General features: G+C 41.5%; 2 protein-coding genes across 2 annotated transcripts; both read right to left on the bottom strand.

Moving 5' to 3' along the window:
• Nucleotides 1-31: 31 nt before the first annotated feature.
• Nucleotides 32-5,952, bottom strand: LOC137049511 (uncharacterized). The gene is made up of 8 exons (XM_067428046.1): nucleotides 5,878-5,952; nucleotides 4,168-5,760; nucleotides 3,823-4,026; nucleotides 3,244-3,702; nucleotides 3,061-3,128; nucleotides 2,679-2,932; nucleotides 1,843-2,088; nucleotides 32-704 (listed from the first exon to the last, which is right to left on the bottom strand). Exons 2-8 carry the CDS (start codon nucleotides 5,696-5,698, stop codon nucleotides 32-34), a joined length of 3,435 nt encoding a protein of 1,144 aa, XP_067284147.1. The 5' UTR covers nucleotides 5,699-5,760; nucleotides 5,878-5,952.
• A 4,899-nt stretch (nucleotides 5,953-10,851) lies between these two features.
• On the bottom strand, nucleotides 10,852-19,830 carry LOC137047343 (uncharacterized). Its single transcript, XM_067424953.1, has 12 exons — nucleotides 19,678-19,830; nucleotides 19,516-19,602; nucleotides 18,391-18,483; nucleotides 18,120-18,194; nucleotides 15,781-15,945; nucleotides 14,714-15,192; nucleotides 14,188-14,515; nucleotides 13,269-14,073; nucleotides 12,934-13,143; nucleotides 12,326-12,846; nucleotides 12,034-12,138; nucleotides 10,852-11,896 (listed from the first exon to the last, which is right to left on the bottom strand). Exons 1-12 carry the CDS (start codon nucleotides 19,819-19,821, stop codon nucleotides 10,880-10,882), a joined length of 4,029 nt encoding a protein of 1,342 aa, XP_067281054.1. The 5' UTR covers nucleotides 19,822-19,830; the 3' UTR covers nucleotides 10,852-10,879.
• Between the last annotated feature and the right edge of the window lie 2,670 nt (nucleotides 19,831-22,500).

Here is a 22,500-nt window from a genome sequence, read left to right as displayed (position 1 = left end):
AAATAACTAAATAAATAAATACAATAAGAAATTAAGAACCTGGAGGGTTGTCATTTCCAGTTTTTTTTCTCCTATAACCTCGTTCCTCTAGCACAGCCCTCCATTCACTATATGACTGAGTCTCAGACTCTTTGCAGTACCAGTTGCCGAAGTACTGAAGATGTGATGGTGGCTTTCTCTCTTTTTTACACTTTTTGCACATAATAACATCTGTCTTCCTCACATATTTTCTTGTGACAGTTCCAGTGTTTTCCCTCTCCTGTTTTCTCTTTCGGTATTGCTGAGTGGAGTAAGGAACATCTTGACTGGGTGTCTGTGTTTGAGGTGATGGTGGCATAGCTGAAAGAAATGGGATGTTGAAGAACATCATCTGTGAGGTACCAGGCACTGGAGGAAGCTGCACAGATGGTAGAACGAAAGGGAGAGAGACAGGTGGTGCTGGTGCAATGACAGGATGTGTCATTTGATGCGATGGTGGAGCCTGGGAGATGGTCTGAGGTTGGGACCTCCCCTTGAGTTTTGCCTCCCCAGCAGTGTTTGGTGGCAGGACAAACAGGTGAGGCTCAGCCAGATTGGCTGAATACAGAATTGGTCCTTTCTGCATAGCTGCAGGAAGCTTCTCAGGTCCTGCCATGGGTGCGCCTGGGGCTTGGATTCCCTGCTTTAAAATGTCCTGCTCCTGTGACTTGCAGCGTCTGCTGAACCTGGGAAAATATAAAACAAGCGCTATTATTACAAAATTATGTGTGATAAACAAGTTTTTGCTCACAACTATGATGCAGCAGCATGACAGAGCGGGGGTTAGAGGAAGGGGTAAGGGTAGAGAAAGGGGTAGGGGTATGGGTAGAGGAAGGGTTAGGGGTAGAGGAAGGGTTAGGGGTAGAGAAAGGGGTAGGGGTAGAGGAAGGGTTAGGGGTAGAGGAAGGGTTAGGGTTCGAGGAAGGGTTAGGGTTAGGGGTAGAGGAAGGGTTAGGGGTAGAGAAAGGGGTAGGGGTAGAGGAAGGGTTAGGGGTAGAGGAAGGGTTAGGGGTAGAGGAAGGGTTAGGGTTAGGGGTAGAGGAAGGGTTAGGGTTAGGGGTAGAGGAAGGGTTAGGGGTAGAGGAAGGGTTAGGGGTAGAGGAAGGGTTAGGGTTAGGGGTAGAGGAAGGGTTAGGGTTAGGGGTAGAGGAAGGGGTAGGGTTAGGGTTAGAGGAAGGGGTAGGGGTTGAGGAAGGGTTAGGGGTAGAGGAAGGGTTAGGGGTAGAGAAAGGGTTAGGGGTAGAGGAAGGGGTAGGGTTAGAGGAAGGGTTAGGGTTCGAGGAAGGGTTAGGGGTAGAGGAAGGGGTAGGGGTAGGGAAGGGTTAGGGTTAGAGGAAGGGGTAGGGGTTGAGGAAGGGTTAGGGGTAGAGGAAGGGTTAGGGGTAGAGGAAGGGTTAGGGGTAGAGAAAGGGGTAGGGGTAGAGGAAGGGTTAGGGGTAGGGTTAGAGGAAGGGTTAGGGTTCGAGGAAGGGTTAGGGGTAGAGGAAGGGGTAGGGGTAGGGAAGGGTTAGGGTTAGGGTTAGAGGAAGGGGTAGGGGTTGAGGAAGGGTTAGGGGTAGAGGAAGGGTTAGGGGTAGAGAAAGGGGTAGGGGTAGAGGAAGGGTTAGGGTTAGGGGTAGAGGAAGGGGTAGGGTTAGAGGAAGGGTTAGGGTTCGAGGAAGGGTTAGGGGTAGGGTTAGGGGTAGAGGAAGGGGTAGGGGTAGGGGTAGGGGTAGGGAAGGTTTAGGCCTAACCCTACCATGTAAATTACTTGAAACCTCTGTGTAGCCCTCAGCTGCTTTGATTTAAGTTTAGGGTTAGCGGTAACAATGCTAACTTACTCACCATTGTGTGACTGTTGCAGCGTTCACTTCTGGGAGCTGGATGGTGGTCTCGGTCATCACCTTAGCATTGGTGATGATGCACTCTCGGATGTGCTTGTAAGCTCGTGCCACCATTGTGAAGCGGGACACCCTCACTCCGTCACAGCGCACCGCGTTTGGGTAGAGAGCACAGAGCCTTGTGAAGATGGCCTCCACCACTCGGTTGCAGTCAGGCCACTGTGCAGGACTATGAGCCCCAACGAAACACCTGTAAATGACAGCAGAATACATATTATTAATACAAGATTATTTTATTGTTTTGTTTAATTGTTTTATTTCCCCTTTTCTATTCTGTCTGTTTTACTTTTTGTTGTCTTTATGGTCAATGTTGAAATATATGCATAAATTAGATCACTACTGGGTTACTGTGTTATGGCATTTTTCACAATACAGACTGCACATTATCCCGCTTATTACATGGCTACTTACTAAAAGACAGTAAAAGATAAATAATTTGACACTAAATATTGATCCAAAGTGATTTTATTGATTAAGAAATTTTAAAGATTAAGAAATCTTGCTAAATAAAATTGATGTATGGTTGGAACTGCATCCATAGCAACGTAACATAGCAACATAAAGTCAGCATTAAACATAACTCACAACTAATAATTTAAGTTATAACTAACTTTGAACTAAGTAAGGCTGCGGGAAGATAAGCTAGGCATCAAGGCGTCAGATTTTACAACTTTGATTAAACAGGGGTTAGGGTCACCACCCTGCATGGGTGGTGATATTTCAGCCAGTTTCAGTTATATTTATGCAAAAAATACCCTTCGTTTGCTAAATTTAACATACCTTTTTGTGCTCTCCACACCTGGTGCCACAATCTTCTTTGTAGCCCTGAATCGTCCCTGTTTTAAGGTGGTTTTATGACGTGGTGAGTAAATGGTCTTGTTCTTGTCATACTCCCCCATTGCTTGCCATAGGGTGATGATCTTGACGCACTCGTCTCCAGTCAAGGCCAGACGGTGATCTCTAAGGCTAACCAAAAACTCTGCCAAGTCCTGCACGGCTCCATACCCCTCAATATTATCAGGTCCATCAGAATCCTAAAATGAAAGATTATTTAGGAACTTTTGATAGCAGTAATGAATACAAATATTCACATGAAAGCATAGGCAACATTACCCAGGTTTGGTTTAAACACATATAAATGTACATTTAAAAAGAAACTTACATCATGTGAAGTGTTCTCTTCAGATGTTGGTAGATGAGGAGTTTCTGTGGATAATTGGTCCACTGGGACTACATGAAAAAGGTAAATATTTAGTTAAAATGTGTATTTGTGTCTTTCAATATGACAAATTTAAATTAGAGTTAGTGTGACTGAAACATCTATCAATATTTTGGTAAAACTCACAGCTATGAGCTTCAGGAGAGAGTGCAGGCTTTGAATGAGTGTGTAGTGAGCTAAAAACAGGCGATGGCACTGGTGATGGAGGGACCACAGACAGTGATGACATGGGCTTGAAAACAGACGATGGGACTGGTGATGGAGGGACCACAGACAGTGATGACATGGGCTTGAAAACAGGCGATGGGACTGGTGATGGAGGGACCACAGACAGTGATGACATGGGGCTGGTTGCTGGAGGGGTTGGACATGATGTTGCAGACACTGATGCTTCTGAAGAAGAAGCAGGTGTCTGTTCTGTGTCGAAGGTGGGGACAGTGATGTCGTGAATCTCCTCAAGTTCAGCATAATCTTCATCCACCTCTGTACCAACCTCAGTCGTCTCTGACTCTTCAATGGCCAACTTATAGTCCTGCAGAACTTTACCAGTTTGCTGGTAAAGGTACTCCACTCCAATAAGTTCACCTTTAAAATATTAAAACATTGACAATAAGATAATATACCAGGATATTATAACTCAGTGGAAAAATTGTATGTGTACACATGACTGTAATTGTAACTAAAAAAAAACAAATAGTTATCTACCAGTGTACTTTCTTGGCCCAACATATGGGATGATTTTCTTGCCCATAACCTCCTCTGCAAGAGTATTGACAGCATGGCGCAGAAGATGATTATAAGAATGTGACTGCTGCTCATCTGTTGTTGCTGCCACAGCCCGGTCCTCATTCCACCTTGCAAGTCCATCCAAAAGGTACGCCTGGAAGAAGGTGTCACTTGCCAGCGTACCTGTACATTGAAAACAAAAAGACCACAGAATGGGTTACGCATAAATACACAAATACCTGTACTTGCAATCATCATAATTATTTAAAATATATAATTACATCATATCAGTATTTTAGTAATTCAGTTAAGTCAATTATTTACCTGGGATGAATCTGTTAAGGTGTAGGTGAAATGACTCAAGCGAAGTGGAACCTCTGGCACAGCGGTAGGTTGGCAGGCGGTGCCCTCCCTTCACTACAGTGCCAGTCTGCATGTAGAGCTGCACACCTACAGGATCCTGGATGCAGGCCACATGCTTCCGCTGGGACTTTAAGATCTCTCTCATCCGGGCTGAATTTATTAGTGGTACTCCCAGAGTGTCACGACCAGCATCTCCATCAAAGGCCTGAATATGGCTCTCAATCAGCGCCAGGGTCTCCTTGGTCCCACGAGTGGTTCTCCTGCAATGTAGGGCTAGCTCACTACGGCTGATACAGCGCAGCACATCAGCCTCGGATGATGGTTTCCGGTCAGCTTCCAGCTCTGCGCGCTTCGCCTTCTTAAGTGCAGTCAGGTCGTCCTGGTCCCACATGAAAATACAGTGGCTGAGGCGACTCATAAATGTTGCATACAGCTGGTGAGAGTCGGTGGTGCACCCCACAGCAAATCTCCGCATGAAGTGCCATATATCTAACCGGATGGTCATTTGGTCCCACTCTTCAAACATCCTCCTCAGAAGAGTGTTGCCACAGCAGTCTCGGTCAACATACATTATCTCAGGAGGAGCCACCCCAGCCACTCTGTATCGCTTGATGAGGCCTTCAATCATTGGTCCGAGACCAAAGCCTTCACTGGCTGTGAGCACGGACATGATCACCTGTCCATGCTCATTTCCAACGTTGGTTGCCCATGTAGCGGTGCCATAGCTGCGTCCTGCTAGTTTTCTGGCCACTTTTTTAGTAGAATCCATTTTTAAGATACGACCATATTGAGATGTTATAGTGGCCTTGATTTCGTCCAGCCTTTGCAGGACATCCTGGGCATACACCTGCATTAGCCACCGGTGCTTAGGGACAGAAGGCATTGAAAGAGCAGGTTCAAATGTCACAGGCAGGATCAGGTTTGATGTGACAGCACTGGCAATCCCCTTGCAATCTGTCAGATACTGGACTGTTTTTTCCAACCACACCTCAGCATGACGCTCCTGCAACTTGCGCTGGATCTGGCTGCTGCTGTTTCCCAGTCCTCGCTGACGCATCAAACTTACTACCTCGATGTCACATGCAAGTTTTGATGTGAGAATGCAAGGGAACTGCACCCTGTGGCCAATGTCGAGCTGGGAGACGATATCATGGCTCCAGCTGATGACCTTCCTCTTACATCTTCGGCAGGCCAGGTACTCAGATGCCACAAAGTACATCTTACCGAAGGCAAACACCTGTCTGATCTTTTGATGCAAGCCAGCTGAGGTCAGAAGGTCTTTCTGACAGTCTGGATGCGGACAGGTCAGCTTCACTTGCCACAGTTTTCGTGGCATCCAGAGCAGCAGGGGATGGCCAAAGTAATTCTCTAAGGGAGGAGACTTACTGGTCTTCAGTGGCACCTGTGGAGGATACCACCAAAGTTTGTCCACCCTGCTAAAGATTAGCTCAGGATGCCCTTGTGCTGACCACCTGAACAGGGCCTTGGACATCCACCTCTGGTCCACTTCAGGCAGGGTATTTATCCATCCAGCTGGAAGACAGACTCGTCGTACTGGAACCCCCCAAAGAGAAATAAACACATAAATAAACAAGTGCAAACTCACATTGCTTTACTTTATTATTCCTGGAAAGGAAACTTTAATATATATTTTTTAAAGTATATACGTACATCCCACATGTGCCTCCTCAAACTTATTTGCCTCTGCCAGCAGTGTGCTGTCATCTATCTCAGTGGACACAGAGGGGCGGGTGAGGGTGGCTGAGGGTCCTGTGTGTGCCTCAGAGGAGGCAGTCGGGCGGGTGAGGGTGGCTGAGGGTCCTGTGTGTGCCTCAAAGGAGGCAGTCGGGCGTGTGAGGGTGGCTGAGGGCCGTGCACGTGCCTGGGCCAAAGCTTCAAAACAAAACACAGGACAAACAGATAAACATGACTACTGAACAACAACATAAATAATAACAAACCAAAAAAAGAAAAGTGTAAAATAAATGTTTGCTTACAAGGTGTGGCTTTGACGGGGGAAATCAGCCTTTTTACGGTCTTGGTCATGCTTTTCTGGGTAGGCAACTTCCCAACCAAGAGGGAGCGGAGAGAGGCAGTGGAAGTATGGGTGGTGGCAGTGTGCTGGGTAGGGGGAGTGATTTGTGTGGGGCCAGTGTGCTGTGTGGGGGGAGTGAGCTGGGTGGTAGCAGATTGCCCAGCATATTGCTCTTCCTTCATGGCAATGGCAATTCTGCCAGAAGGGAAAAGCTCGATATACTCCCTGAAACTCCCCTTGTTGTGGGCATGTTCTTGGGAGTCTTTGCTGCCTCCTGTGGGGTCCCTCTTTATAGCTGCCACCAGGTAAGCAGCATACCCCAGGGCATTTTCAGCCACCCACCTAAATGTTTGCCTGCGAAATACACCAAACTGGATTTCAAAGAAACCTAGCAGGTGTTTTCTGTTAGCTAGATCTCTGTGGTACAGACTTAAGCTTTTCTTGGCCTTGTCCAGCACTACCTCTGGGGACAGGGGTCTTGTGTACGGCTTTCCTTTGTTAGCCTCCTTCACCTTTGCCGCTTCCACTGTATCTGTCATATTCAGGCTGCCATCAGCCCGTCTCCTAAAGTGAGGTTCCATCTAAATTATAAAATGAATATATAAAAAAGACAATAGGGAAACAGGAAAACACGTTTGGTAACACATTAATTAATGCAGCTGTGTATATCACATTATTAGATTTACTCATGATCACTGTAAAATGTTGATTTTATATTATGCTTTGTCTGTGTATAGTTTTCCTACAGGCTCAAAATGTTGGCTAACATATTAAAATCATCAGAGATAATTTTTTCACTAATATTGCACCATTAAATAAAATTTATGTTCCACGTCAGAAAAAGAAGAGTTATCAAGTAATGGCTAGTGGATAATGGAAAGTCTATTCCAGGAATTTTCAAAGTTGTAAACTTTACATGGGAATTAACAGGAATATATGAGAATTAATGGAAATAAACAGAGAAGTTTCTAAATTAGTTTAGCCTGCAGCAAGGAACTTAATTGTAGTTGAAAAAAAATCTTAGTTAAAACAACCAGATTTAATTCACTACTGTTGATTTTATACCTTACACATGCACATAACACACTACTGACTGCAGGGCTATTGAGGCCATTCCTAAATAACATGGACAGTTGATAAATATTATTGTGAAATATTACAATTTAAAATAATGGTTTCTTTTTTACTATACTTTAATATATTATTTATTTCTGTGATGCAAAGCTGAATTTTCATCCGCCATTACTTCTGTGTCACATGATCCTTCAGAAATGTAATTTTGCCACACACAAAAATAAAAATAAAAATAATAATTAAATAAACAGATTTTTTCAGGATTATTTGATGATTAATTAAAGAAAAGATTAACAATAAGAGTAATAATAATAATAATAATGTACAAATAAATAACTAGTAACAATATACACTACCATCAAAAAATCTGAGATCAGTAATTATTTGTCTTGTTTTTGGAAAGAAATTAATAATAATTTTCAGCAAGCAAGTATGTGTTTAATTGATTAAAAAGTTAGAGAATTAATTGTTACAAAACATTGCTATTTTAAATAAATGCGGTTCTTTTTAACTTTTTATTCATCAATGAATCCTGAAAAAGGTATTAACGTTACAAGTTCCAAAAAATATTAAGCAGCACAACTGTTTCCAACAGTGATAATAATTCAACATATTAGAATGATTTCTGAAGGATCATGTGACATTGAAATAAACAACATAAGCATAACAATTAGAACAATAAACATTCCCATAAATTCCTGTTAAATTTCCAAACTGGAATATTTCCAAAACTCCCCAGTTAAGCTGAATTAAAATCTTTCGCCGTTTGCAATCCTAAATCTATGTGATCTCCTTTAAAAACCTTTTTTCCCAGAAGTAAAGGTAAAGTAACGGTCATGCATTCAAAATTGTACTTAGCTAAAACAAGTTTAGCATCAAATATGCTGCATCAAATGTAATGTATTAAAAAAGTAGAAGTATCATGTACATTATTTATGTAGATTATAATTAGTGATGATTTACAAAAGACTGACTTACTTTGCAAATGTTGTTTGTTAAGAAGTTATAACGTCAATGAAATAGTATCACCTCCAGCGTAAATTATTTCGCTTGTCTCCGGGTGCGCTTGACGTTGATTGGTCAATTCCTGAATGATTCGTGATAGCGATACGAGCGGCGATTGGCCATAGCATTCGAATCATGGATGAATCGTGATAGCGATACGAGCGGCGATTGGCCATAGCATTCGAATCATGGATGCAACCGGGAACGTGATTGGCTGTCATAATCATGAAAAACCACGATTTACAGGTGACAGGGAGAGCTAGCCGGGCGGGTGCGTGCCCTTGTTTCGTGCTGGTCGCAGTTTTTTTTTCTTTCTTTTTTTCTTTTTTATGTGTTTTTTTTCCTTTTTTTTTACAAAAACACTAGTACATATAGGCGCATGCCGAATCCCTTTGCCCCATGCCTGAGAGCCTGATAGGTTGAAAGTTACTGGTGCCCTCCTTATACGACCAAAGTCCTTAATCGATCACAGTCGGAAGTTGTTACCAGTGCTGGATGGTGTTTTAAAAGAAGGTGTGTTAGAGCAGGACCTCTTTGGATCAAGGGCCTCCGCCCCCTGGAACAAAACGCGAACATTCCATCCCCACGCCACAGCAAACTTGAGCTGATGTAAACTTTCACAAAACAACCACTGTGTTTCTGTAACGCAACCCAACCCACGTGCGCAAACTTCTGGGCCTGTGTCAGAGGTCGCGTGGTAGCATGACAGCGAAAAACAGTCTTCGTCCCTGGGTGGGCTCGAACCACCAACCTTTCGGTTAACAGCCGAACGCGCTAACCGATTGCGCCACAGAGACTGCCGGCGAACAGGGACGTGGGTGAGGCAATCGAAAATCAGACTTGGACATTGCCAGGCGACGAAGAACTGGCTTTCCCCACTGGAAAACAAGAGCCCTTCGGGAAGTGAGAACGCTAATAGAAGCGCCCAACGTGGGGCTCGAACCCACGACCCTGAGATTAAGAGTCTCATGCTCTACCGACTCCGCTAAAGCTGGGGAACAATAGTCTGTTTGAGGAAGGGGAGAAGGAAAAAGAAGGGGAAGAAGGGGGAAGAAGGAAAGAAGAAGAAAAAGAAAGAAGAAAGGATCAAAAGAAAGGGGGAATGAGAGAGAATGAAAATATTAGAGCCCTTGTGCGATCTTTAGTTGTTTTGTGGTAAGTTATCGTCATATTTCACTGAAAAGTACTTTCCCCATCCACATATCAGGCTGCTACACTGACACGAAGAACGACGGTTCGAATCCCACCTCTGACAGGACTAAAACTTTTATTTAAATGTTGCAAATAACTGCTTTATTTGTAATCCAAATTTCCTTCCATGTACTTTGAGGATGCTGGTTAATAGTAATGCAATGCATCTCATTTTCTATGCATGACTACAGTGTTTCCAATTTTTTGTATATTTATTTCATTGTACAATGCTATATTTCTTTTTTGTATTATTTGAACTTTGAATATAATAAATCTGTATTTATAATTATTTTTTTGAGTAATTGGTTAAACTTTAAATACAATGTATGTTATTTTTCTATCATTAAAAAAAGTAAACAAATGTGTTAATTGTATAAGTACTGGTTTCCCATTTTTTAATTTTAATTTTATTCAGCAGTGCTTTTTTTCCATTATTTTGTACTGTTTTATTTCATCTTTGGATTTTCTAACTTGATCTATAATTTTATTTTCTAAAGTATTTTGACAAATGCTTGAAAGGTGCTATACAATTATTAAAAAATCTGGGCAGTTAACTGGGAAAATAAATAGTACATTAAAACAGCATGCACTTATAAAATGTATATATTAATAAAAGTGTAATAGGATAATTAATTAAAGATTTCTGTTGTAACTAAAACAAGACAACCAGATGATGGACCACTCACTCACTCACTATACACACAGAATACATTTAATTATAAGTAACTATTATAAACTGTATAAACAAATTATTAAACAATACAATATTTATTTACTACCCATATGAAAATGGAGTTCCTTGAAATGTGCTTTACATTTGAGATGATAAATAATGAAAATTATAATAATAGCAATAGTTTTTGGTAATTTTAGTAATTTTTTGACAGAATGATTAATGAAAGAATGGACACTATTCTATGAACAATAAACATTTTTATTTCTAACAAAATATACAATAAAAACGTCTAATGATAAATTATAAGAGACACATTATAAAACAATGTACAAATTATTAAGAAGTGTATATATCTATATAAGGCTCTAACAAATTAAGAGATCACTTAACATTGATTTTGAACATTGAACACTTAATCATTGATCATTTGTCTCTTTTTCCAGAGCTGTATGGAAAATGATAAAAACCACCACCCACCTCTAATAATAATAAAATAGATAAATAATAATAGTAAACAAACAAATGTAGAAAACAATGAGAATATAGCAAATAGAATATTTAAAATAATAAAAAAATTAAATAAAATCCCCAACCTAGTAATAAATAACAATAATAGTAATAAACAAAAATATAGAAACTCAATAAAAGTGTGTGTGTGTGTGTGTGTGTGTGTTATTTAAATGAAAAAAAGACTATTTCTTTTGTTTCACTTTTTCAAGCCACTGTTCTTTTGTAAGAGTCTCTGTGACAGGGCAGTAGATAGTTCCTCTAAACTGGCTGTGTCCAGTCGCTGCAGTCCTAAACTGCCCACACTTCCGGCAAGTATTTGCCTCAACCTTCCTGTGGTAGGGACGAGGGACAGGGAGTTGAGACTGAGTGACTGTGGCAGGAGGTGGGAGGACGAAACTGGGAGTGGCTGGGACAATTGGAAGAGGACTTTGAGGGACAACAAACAGTGTAAAGGTAGGGGTAGTGTGGGAGACAAGGGGGGCATTTGGTCTGGGGCTGGGAAGAACAGGAACCGGTTGCAGGTTACCAACAGGCCTAGGAATTATTGGCCTCTGGGTTGGTAGCTTGGGTATGACCGCTTCAGTTGTACTGCTAGAGATGCGCCTTTTTAGTCTAGCTTGCCCAGCTGTGCTTTGTGGCAGGTTGTAGATATGTTGTTCTCCCTGGACCTGTGGTGGAGCAACAGCACGGACATTAGCAGGTTGGAGAGACTCAGCAGCAACACCAAGAGGGTCAGGCAGATCAATCCCCTGAAGCAGAAGAGTCTCATCTTGCTTCTTAACCCTGCCGTTGTGCCACTGAACCAGAGTGGTCTGATTTACTTCCACCAGCTGAAGAGTTGTGTCCTGGATGATGGCACCATTTGACAGAATCAGCTGCCGGATCTTGCGGTAATCATTTAAAATGAGAGACCAGCGACTTAGCGAACCTTTCCCTTTCTTCTTCGGACTTTGATGGATGTGACAGAGCCTGATGAAAATTGCCTCCACAAGACGACAGCAGTCTGGCCATTGGGCAGGTGAAGCTGTAGATGCCAACACACTTCGTTTCAGGCTGTCCACTCCAGGGGTAAAAACGGCCTTCTTTTTCGGAGACCTGAACCTCCCTGTTGTCAGCCTATCCTGGTGTCTGGCAGAAAACTTCACTCGCTGCTTGTCATAGTCAAGCAGGCTCTGCCACAGGCACACAATATCATCAACCTGAAGAAGAATAGAAGTATAGAGGCATAGGTAAGTAAAAAGTAAACTGGTAATTTCACATACATAATTAAGTTATTAAGTACAGTGATTTGCGTATGTATTTTCCATGTTAGCAAACATTCAAAATGTTTGCTTACCTGATGTCTGCTCAGGGTTAACCCTGTGCTTGTCCTCAGCTCTACCAAATACTCAGCCAGTCTGTCCACCCGGTCCATTCCTGGAATGTTTTGCTCATCCACAGCCTAAAACAGTAGTTAAATGGTACATTTATGGTACAATTGTAAAAAAAAAAAAAAAAAACAAAAAAACACCTTTTTAAATGGTACTATAAAATAGATTAGTGAAATTACATAATGGTAGTATTAGTACGTTTGTCGTATTGCAAATTATTTTCTGCTATTGCAAGTTCCTATTGCAAAATTTACATACCAAAAGCTCCTCAGGCACCTGAGTGGAGGAACCTGGTGCATATTGGTCTGTGGATGTAGTAGGCTGAGCAGAGAAGGTTGCAACAGCAGGCTGGGAGAAGGCAGACTGGGATGAGGGAGCAGCAGACTGGGATGAGGGAGCAGCAGACTGGGATGAGGGAGCAGCAGACTGGGATAAGGGAGCAGCAGACTGGGATGAGGGAGCAGCAGACTGGAATGAGGGAGCAGCAGACTGGAATGAGGGAGCAGCAGACTGGGATAAGGGAGCAGCAGACTGGGATGAGGGAGCAGCAGACTGGGATGAGGGATGAACAAGCTGAATTGTAGGTGGGTTACAATTAGCTTCATCTTCAAGGAGGAAACTCAGTGTAGGGTCCTCATTGATGTCCTCCTCAAACCCCTCATCCTTCTCATCTACATTCACTTCCTCCAGCAGCTGGTCTGTCTGCTCATTGTCGGCATCCATTGACTGAAGTGGCTGCCCTGTCTGATTAAGCAGATAGTCCACTCCAATTAGCTCCCCTAAAAAAACAGAATGCAGCACGTTAAACATATAGCCCTTTCATTAGCAAAGAACCCTATGGTGTATTATGACTGTGACAATATTACCAGTGTACTGTGCAGGAGGTTGGAAGGTGGGCACAAGCTTCTCTCCAAAAACATTTAGGCTGTTGGTGTTGATGCTTTGCACCACCTGCCCTGCGTAGGTGAGAAGAGGGGATGATTTTGTGGAAATTGATGCAGCTGCCCGGTCTTGGTTCCACCTGTTCAGGCCTTCCAGGAGATACAACTGAAAATTCAGTGTGTTAGCACTGGTTCCTGTAAAGAAGTGTGAAAAAAAAGAAAACCATGAAATTGAGTGTCTCTTTGGAAAATATTATGTTATATTACATGTTCTATTGTGTTGAATATGTTCTATAATGCAAACACAATGAGCCACAAACCTGGAATGAACCTGTTCAGGTGGAGGTGGAAAGATTCAAGGGAGGTCGAGCCCCTGGCACACCTATACTTTGTGAGAACTAATCCTCCCTTGGTAGTGGTGGTGCCCGTCTCAGTGTAGAGAAACACACCTGGCGGATCCTGTATGCACTTAACATGCCTCATCTGAACACGCCATATGTGCTCTATCCTTACTGTGTCTAGCAGAGGAACCCCCATCAAATCTCTCCCCTTCTCACCCTTCAGTTCTTGCAAAAGCCTGTCAAGGTGGCGGGTTGTGGACTCTACCCCACGAGTCCTCCGACGGCAATAGAGCGCCAACTCTTTTTTGGTGATGCGTCGATCCACAAGGTTATCAGTGATGACAGGCACACCTTCCCCCTGCAGTTGCTCTCTCTTTGCCCGACGCAACAAAGCCACATCATCTGGGTCCCATTCAAAAATGCACGCAGAGAGACGAGACATAAAGACTGGGTAGAGAGGATGAGCATCAGTGGTGCACCCCACGGCCAGCCGACGCATGAAGTGCCAGATGTCCAGCCTGATATTGAGGTCAGGCCATCCTCCAAATCTGACCTGAAGCTTGCTCTGCCCCTTTTCTATGCAGCAGCCACAGTCCACATACAGCAGCAGTGGTGGAGCCACAGCCGCCTGACTGTACCTGTTAATCAGCCCGGACACCATGTTGTCCAGTCCTGGACCTTCCTGAGCAGTAAGGACACTTATAAGAATTTGTCCGGTCTCATTGCCAACAGAAGTCACCCACTGTGCTGTTCCTTTGGCTGTGCCCGCCAACTTTTTTGTGATCTAAAATCAACAAAATTAAAAATATGGATAAAGGAACATGGACATGATCTATAACATGGATCCTTTTCAAACTTTACAAAAGTTAAGACCTCAGTAATAATGTCAAAGAATTACCTGTTTTGTTGAGTCCATTTTTAAAATGGTCCCAAACGTGGAGGTTATGTTGGCCTTAATGTGGTCTATGCGACTGATAATGTCCCTCCCATAAACTGACAGCAGCCACTTACTGGTAGGGACATCAATGGGCTCTGGAGGCTTTTTGTAAATGACAGGTAAGAGGCTGGGGCGATTGATGAAGCCAGCACACTCCTCCATATAGTGCGCCAAGCGGTCAAGCCACTCCTCCCCATGGTTCTCCCTGAGCTGTTTGGCAAGTCTTGTGGGACTGTTGCCCAGTGTCCGCTCCCTCAGCATGCGTATGACACGAATGTCACATGCATACCTTTGTGTAAAAGAGGAGATTTTCTTCAATTATTATTTCATACTAAATAAAACACACTTTTATTTTGCATTTACTTTATATTACACATTTCTGCTTATATGCTTCAGAAATTACATTATTAATTATGCAATAAAATTATTGTCTTTATTAATAAACACATTACACAATTCTATACAATGTGAGTAGATTGTAACTCACCTCTGTGTCAAAATCAGACGGAACAGTCTTCTGTGGGGCACGTCGAGCTGGTCCAGGACAGTCTGACTGGTTGACAGGTAATTCAGGCAACACACAGTACACCTGAGAGTCTCAGTTACCATAAGATAGTACCTGTCAATGTCCAATACCTTCCGCGCTCTCTTGTGGAGTCCATAGCCAGTCAGCTGCTTCCCACATGCAGGACAAAACAGTCTGAACTTCCACAAGTGGTATGGCATCCATACCAGAAGCCTGTGATTAAAAAAGCTATCTGGAGATGGAGGCTGGTGATAAATGAGTGAAGGGACGGGTGGCTCATACCAGAGCTTCAAGTCTGTACGGAGTCTGCCAGCCTGAAAGAGCGCAGATGCAATCCACCTCTGATCCTGTGAGGGGACCGTCTGCCTCATTTTAGTGGGCAACCAAAATTGATCTGGCTCAGATGCAGGAGCAGGACCAGGCAAGGAAGGGGCATCATGCTTCGGATTCAAAAACAAATGCATTAGAGATATAATATCAAAATATTGTTTCTCTTAAGTTTGGATATGAGTAATTCTACAATTTAGGGTACACCTCGCGTCCATTTATGATAATCATATATATATTTTAACTAAATTATCTTTAAGGCAGATTTATCATATAAAACTAATTCCAGTCCTTAGTGACTGTGCTATACATATCACATGGATATCTGCAAATAAACTGGTTCTTAAAGTATTTCAAAACAATCACTGTACATATGGCAGAACAGAAAAAAGAACACTCAGATATTTTCAGTTTGTCTGTTACAGTAGACAATTTCACCAGGGAAACAATGTCCCTGTTAATATATCAAAATAGTGTTTAATGATTAAGCTCTGCAACTATCAGGTATTTAACACAGACAAAATATATCAACTGAAACCAAACCAATAGTCTTTTTTTTTGAGAAACCAAATTTATTTTGTACTTTTTTGTTTCATGTGAAATGCACCCCACAATTATAGAATAAGCCACATGTACAAGTACTTCACACACAAGTAATTTCAGATGCCACAAAACAAACAAAAATTTAGATGGGCACTCACCAAGGATGTAAGAGAAGGACTAGCTGCAGGAGAAGTTTTGTCTGAAGCAGACGGACTGGATGAAACAGGTCTGGCTACAGGTCTGGCTGCAGGAGCTCTGGTGTCAGGAGAAGCACTGGCTGACGGTGAAAGACTGGCTGAAGGAGACTGACTATGACTATCAGGCTGTAAAGATACATATTGTGCATTATTACAGATTTTTTCAATTGCTTACACACTAAAATGAAAACTTTCCCACAATTAGCAAAACTTTACTCAAGGAGCAAAACACCGGCCTAGATTTGCACAACTGTAAGCACATTGTCAGCTTCACACTTTTTGCAGAACAAGATTCAAGATTTTTAATCAGGACATGCTAGCTGGCAACATAGGATTCCATTCATTATTAAGTTCACCTGTCTTCAACAAAAATGGAAGGCAACGTCACATTAAGAGGAAGAATGATGATGAGAGGGGGAGACCATGGAGGGAGAGGGGAAAAAAGGAAGAGAGGAGAAAGGGGTAGAAGGGCTAGAGAGGGCTAGAGAGGGGTAGAATGGTTAGAAGGGTTAGAGAGGGCTAGAAGGTTTAGAGAGGGCTAGAGAGGGCTAGAAGGGTTAGAGAGGGGTAGAAGGTTTAGAGAGGGCTAGAGAGGGCTAGAAGGGTTAGAGAGGGGTAGAGAGGGGTAGAAGGGTTAGAGAGGGCTAGAAGGGTTAGAGAGGGGTAGAAGGGTTAGAGAGGGGTAGAAGGGTTAGAGAGGGTTAGAGAGGGGTAGAAGGGTTAGAGAGGGCTAGAAGGGTTAGAGAGGGGTAGAAGGGTTAGAGAGGGTTAGAGAGGGCTAGAAGGGTTAGAGAGGGGTAGAAGGGTTAGAGAGGGCTAGAAGGGTTAGAGAGGGGTAGAAGGGTTAGAGAGGGGTAGAAGGGTTAGAGAGGGGTAGAAGGGTTAGAGAGGGCTAGAAGGGTTAGAGAGGGGTAGAAGGGCTAGAGAGGGGTAGAAGGGTTAGAGAGGGCTAGAAGGGTTAGAGAGGGCTAGAAGGGTTAGAGAGGGGTAGAAGGGCTAGAGAGGGGTAGAAGGGTTAGAGAGGGGTAGAAGGGCTAGAGAGGGGTAGAAGGGTTAGAGAGGGCTAGAAGGGTTAGAGAGGGCTAGAAGGGTTAGAGAGGGGTAGAAGGGCTAGAGAGGGGTAGAAGGGTTAGAGAGGGGTAGAAGGGTTAGAGAGGGTTAGAGAGGGGTAGAAGGGTTAGAGAGGGCTAGAAGGGTTAGAGAGGGGTAGAAGGGCTAGAGAGGGGTAGTATAATTAATATAATTTAAGTCTAATCTGTTTCAAAGTCAACACATGATGTTTTGCCTCAGGTAGAGCAAGGAAAAATACACATTTAGGTAAATAAGGAGACATAATGGAGAGCACTCAAATGAAAAAATGAAAGGAATTAAAGACTTTTTTTTTTCTGTTGTAAGTTTTAATGTAAAATGTTTTTGATTTTAACAGACCTATGTTTAAATGTTTTGCTACCTGCATAAGCAACACATAAATATAAAGTATAGTCTATATAAATATAAAGTAATTAACTGATTAAAACGTTGTTTTAATGTAGGCGTAGTGCGTTTAAATGGGCATCTAAGGGTGTATTGTAATACATCACACAAGTCTTTAATCTTTATAGACCGTTAAAAAAGTGTGCCCCCGTGTATGTACACTGAATATGTATATTAGGCCCCACTTTATATTAGGTGGCCTTAAGTACTATTAAGACTTATGTACTTTTATCAAAAAATAAGTACAATTTACTTACTGTGTTCAAATTGTATTGCAAAGCACCTTTGCGGATTTTGAGGTGGGAAAGGGGTAGAGATAGGGACAGATGTGGTTTATGGGTCAGTTTAAGTGTAGGGTTAGATGTAAGGGAACTGCCAAATGTGTAATTACAAATTTAACTACAGAAATTAATTACAGATGTAATTACATGCAGGTATTTTTTAAAATAAACATGTATGTACACAATAAGTCCATTGTATCAAATAATTAATTAAAATGTTAGTACATAGTAGTTAAGGCCACTAAATATAAAGTGGGTCCGTATATTATTACTTGAATCCACAAGAACCATGCATGCTTGCTTCAGTGTTGCCACCCCATAAATAATTTTCTAGATCCGCTCCTGGCTACTTGTGTGTGTGGATGTGTGAATTATGTGTAGTGTTTTGACAAACGAGCCTTGTTTTTAAAATTGTGCTTAAGCAATCGTACATAAAAACTTTACTTTACTCATATATATAATATACAATATACAGTTATAATATTACTGTATTATAAACATAATAATATTGATGATGATGAAACACATTAAGGTCTTTTAAATTACCTGAATCCGCCTTGGTACATTTAGGTTGGGTTTGGCTGCTGAACTAATTGATCCTCCAAATCGTGGCTTTGTAAACTAAAAGAGAGCAATTTTAAAACAGATTGACATTCATGTAAAATTATGCATGCATTGGAAATGTGAAGATAAGATTTCCCTATTGAAGAATACATAAATAATCTTCCAGTCGACCAGTAAAAGGCTTTGTGGATAATTCTAGAGATAATTGCTTGTGGAGGAGGTAATCTACTCAATGATTAAAATAACGTGTTACCATTGATACGTGAAGTGCAGGCCTTGTAAAGGTTGGGGCAGAGGTACATGCCGGTACAGCGGTAGGAGTGGAGGCAGGTGGAGCACTTGTGGCCTGGTAAAAGAATAATCAAGAATGTGGAAAACGTTTTATTCATCTTTCAGTCATGGTACTTTTTACTTCTTTGCTGTGTTTTTATATCTGTCATTAATCATAATCGGTGGATATGCCTATTTTGATGTTTTTCATATTGACACAGCGGGCACACTCACATTTGATAATTTATTTATTTACAGGTATACACTAATTAATGGAGCCCAACTGTTGTGACAAATCACAGTTGAAAGTGTAAATGACTGTGTCTAATTCTAAGCTGCAAATAAATTGTATATTTTATTTTATATACACCAAAAAGGACCCACTTTATATTAGGTGGCCTTAACTACTCTGTACTAACATTTTAATTAATAATTTGATACAATGCACTTATTGTGTACATACATGTTTTTACATTGTACTTACATTTTAAAAATACCTGCATGTAATTAAAGTACATCTGTAATTAATTTCTGTAGTTACATTTGTAATTACACAGTTGGCAGTTCTCTTACACCTAATCCTACCCTTAAACTGACCCATATCACCACACCTGTCCCTAACTCTACCTGTATCCACCTCAATATCAGTAAAAGTGTTTTGCAATAAAATTTGAACACAGTAAGTACATTGTTCTTATTTTTTGATGTAACTACATAGCTTTTAAATTGTACCTCAAACAAGTCATTACCCATATCAATAATATTTGTTATATATAAAATAAAATATACAATTTATTTGCTGCTTAAAATTAGACACAGCCGATTACAAAGAAAGAAAAACCCTTTCAGAAGTTATTTCTACTTTTAGAAATGATATCTGCCTATTTAATCACTAGATGAACTATGGGAATAAATAAAGCTAACATTGATATCTTACAGTCAATGATGTAAACAGTAGTATCACTTTATCAAGTTTATAAATAGAAAGAAAAAAATCAATTACTAATGCTGTATCCCACAGCAGACCCCTTTGAAGGTATTTGAGTCAAAAAAAATGATGGTGAAGTGACATGAAAGAGATGATTACCTGAAAGTCTGAAATGCATACCTTAGACAGATGGAATCCACAAAGGCATTTCTGTGGTCCACCAAAAAGTGTTGCCTGGCCACTGACCTGCATTGGACATTTATCTATCTGTACAAATAAAGACTTAAAGGTTATGTTAAATGGGTTTAAACATGTTTTCTCATTAACTTTATCAGTACATACCCTCTGAAAGAGGTCAAACCATTTCTTCTGGCGGGGAGCAGGCCTGTTTCCAGCTTCAGAGGGCCAAACCCCTGTGTTGGCAAACCGCCGCAGACGGGACATCCACTCCTCATCCCCCATTGCCTTGTGTGACTTTTTAGACATCTCTGGAACATTTGAAACATGATAAGTCTTTTTAGCAACAACAACAACAAAAAAAAAAAAACATTTACTTATATTAACACTAGCCCTTATGACTGTATGTGACACATTACTAAAATTACAATAACAAAATTAAACAGTAAACAATAACAATTACTGTTTTTTTAACAATCGCTATGACAATTTTTAAAATACTTTTGACACATTACCTAAACTCTTATTGCACCAGCACACTTACATCACACAATTGGTAAAACAGTTAATTTCATGCTCAAAATCACACATTGTAAACTAAACTTCTACACTAATTTTCAAAATACAATACTCACTAACACAATACACTATGTATACCAAACCCCTAACACATGTTCTCTTCCAACAGGTCTGCCCTTATACAATAGACAGTACATTTTATTGTTCATAGACTGTGTGTCTTTTGAAGACTCTACTTTTTGGTTTTGTTGGATTTAGTCAATGCATTTTGTTTCTTTTGCTGCAGAAATTCAATACACAAAAACTGAATGACCCATCTCAGAGTAGCTTTATAGAATGCCCTTCAGTTTTATTTCATTATCAGCAATCATCATAGACAATAGCAAGTTCCTGTTCTTCATTTAGGAGCTTTCCTCTGCCTCCAAAGAAGCCCAAATAGGCCCTCTTTTACATGGTCATGTGCTTGAATGAATATCAACACCTGAACAATTCATAGAAGGGAATCAGCAGTGATTTATATATTTTGCATAACTTCAATTGGCTGTCTCAGTAATGGAATAGAATACAGGGGATATATTTGTGTTTCAATTCACAATTTGCCAGTAAAAATCCGTTTTGGTCTTGGTTTAACGTTAGCTTGTGTGCAAAAGAAGTTCAAGCATTTTAAATATGTGTTAACTTCATGCATTCTGTGCAAAAGCAACAATAAATGTCTTAATTTTATTGCCTAAACATACAGATGTTGTGCTAACTGCATTAAGCGTTTAGGAAATTTGTTAAACGTATTGAAAAATTGTCATAGCGATTGTAAGACAGTAACATGAGAAGTGCTGCAGTATACTAAGTTACACCAAGATTGATTAATATAAAAATTTTAAAAATAGTTAGAAATATATTAATCTGTTGCTGATGTTAACGGAGTTAATCATCATAACAAACAATGACATGAGAAGTGCTGCGGATCCAGAAAAATACCTTATGAATCGTAAAACACGTAAATGTTATAAAACATGTAAATATGTATTAGTCTACTGTTGTTGTTTATGTAGTTTATCTCACTTACTTTCTCGCTATTGACACCAGATGAATACTTCTGCGGGTTACAAAAGAGAGCTCCGAGACTGCAAGATGAGGATCCGATGCGTGATTGGCCGAGGAACTCTGACAAAGATGAAGCCAGCGAACGCCATTCGCTAAGCAAAGATGGAGATCCGATGCGAGATTGGCCGAGGAACTCTGACAAAGATGAAGCCAGCGAACGGCATTTGCTAAGCAAAGATGGAGAGCCGATGCGAGATTGGCCGAGGAACTCTGACAAAGATGAAGTCCGAGAACGCCATTCGTTCGGTAAAGATGGAGTAGCTAAAGCTGATTGGCCGTCGTGAGACAGACGAACGGCTGTTAGGTACAGCTAGCCGGGCGGGTGCGTGCCTTTGTTTCGTGCTGGTCGCAGTTTTTTGTCTTTCTTTTTTTCTTTTTTATGTGTTTTTTTTTCTTTTTTTTTTACAAAAACACTAGTACATATAGGCGCATGCCGAATCCCTTTGCCCCATGCCTGAGAGCCTGATAGGTTGAAAGTTACTGGTGCCCTCCTTATACGACCAAAGTCCCCAATCGATCACAGTCGGAAGTTGTTACCAGTGCTGGATGGTGTTTTAAAAGAAGGTGTGTTAGAGCAGGACCTCTTTGGATCAAGGGCCTCCGCCCCCTGGAACAAAACGCGAACATTCCATCCCCACGCCACAGCAAACTTGAGCTGATGTAAACTTTCACAAAACAACCACTGTGTTTCTGTAACGCAACCCAACCCACGTGCGCAAACTTCTGGGTCTGTGTAAAAGGTCGCGTGGTAGCATGACAGCGAAAAACAGTCTTCGTCCCTGGGTGGGCTCGAACCACCAACCTTTCGGTTAACAGCCGAACGCGCTAACCGATTGCGCCACAGAGACTGCCGGCGAGCAGTGACGTGGGTGAGGCAATCGAAAATCAGACTTGGACGTTGCCAGGCGACGAAGAACTGGCTTTCCCCACTGGAAAACGAGAGCCCTTCGGGAAGTGAGAACGCTAATAGAAGCGCCCAACGTGGGGCTCGAACCCACGACCCTGTGATTAAGAGTCTCATGCTCTACCGACTGAGCTAGCCGGGCGGGTGCGTGCCCTTGTTTCGTGCTGGTCGCAGTTTTTTTTTCTTTCTTTTTTTCTTTTTTATGTGTTTTTTTTCCTTTTTTTTTACAAAAACACTAGTACATATAGGCGCATGCCGAATCCCTTTGCCCCATGCCTGAGAGCCTGATAGGTTGAAAGTTACTGGTGCCCTCCTTATACGACCAAAGTCCTTAATCGATCACAGTCGGAAGTTGTTACCAGTGCTGGATGGTGTTTTAAAAGAAGGTGTGTTAGAGCAGGACCTCTTTGGATCAAGGGCCTCCGCCCCCTGGAACAAAACGCGAACATTCCATCCCCACGCCA

This window comes from Pseudorasbora parva, chromosome 2 (genome assembly GCF_024679245.1).
Source record: "Pseudorasbora parva isolate DD20220531a chromosome 2, ASM2467924v1, whole genome shotgun sequence".
Taxonomy (NCBI): domain Eukaryota; kingdom Metazoa; phylum Chordata; class Actinopteri; order Cypriniformes; family Gobionidae; genus Pseudorasbora; species Pseudorasbora parva.
This window is presented reverse-complemented; position numbering and strand designations above follow the sequence as displayed.

Coding starts and splice junctions, on each gene's coding strand:
- LOC137047343 (XM_067424953.1), bottom strand. CDS start 19,821: ATGTCTAAAAAGTCACACAAGGCAATGGGGGATGAGGAGTGGATGTCC. Junction 14,516..14,713: donor CGTCTGATTTTGACACAGAG/GTGAGTTACAAT, acceptor TTTTACACAAAG/GTATGCATGTGACATTCGTG. Junction 11,897..12,033: donor TAACCCTGAGCAGACATCAG/GTAAGCAAACAT, acceptor ATTCTTCTTCAG/GTTGATGATATTGTGTGCCT.
- LOC137049511 (XM_067428046.1), bottom strand. CDS start 5,698: ATGTCCAAGGCCCTGTTCAGGTGGTCAGCACAAGGGCATCCTGAGCTA. Junction 4,027..4,167: donor CCTTAACAGATTCATCCCAG/GTAAATAATTGA, acceptor TTCAATGTACAG/GTACGCTGGCAAGTGACACC. Junction 3,703..3,822: donor TGGGCCAAGAAAGTACACTG/GTAGATAACTAT, acceptor AATATTTTAAAG/GTGAACTTATTGGAGTGGAG.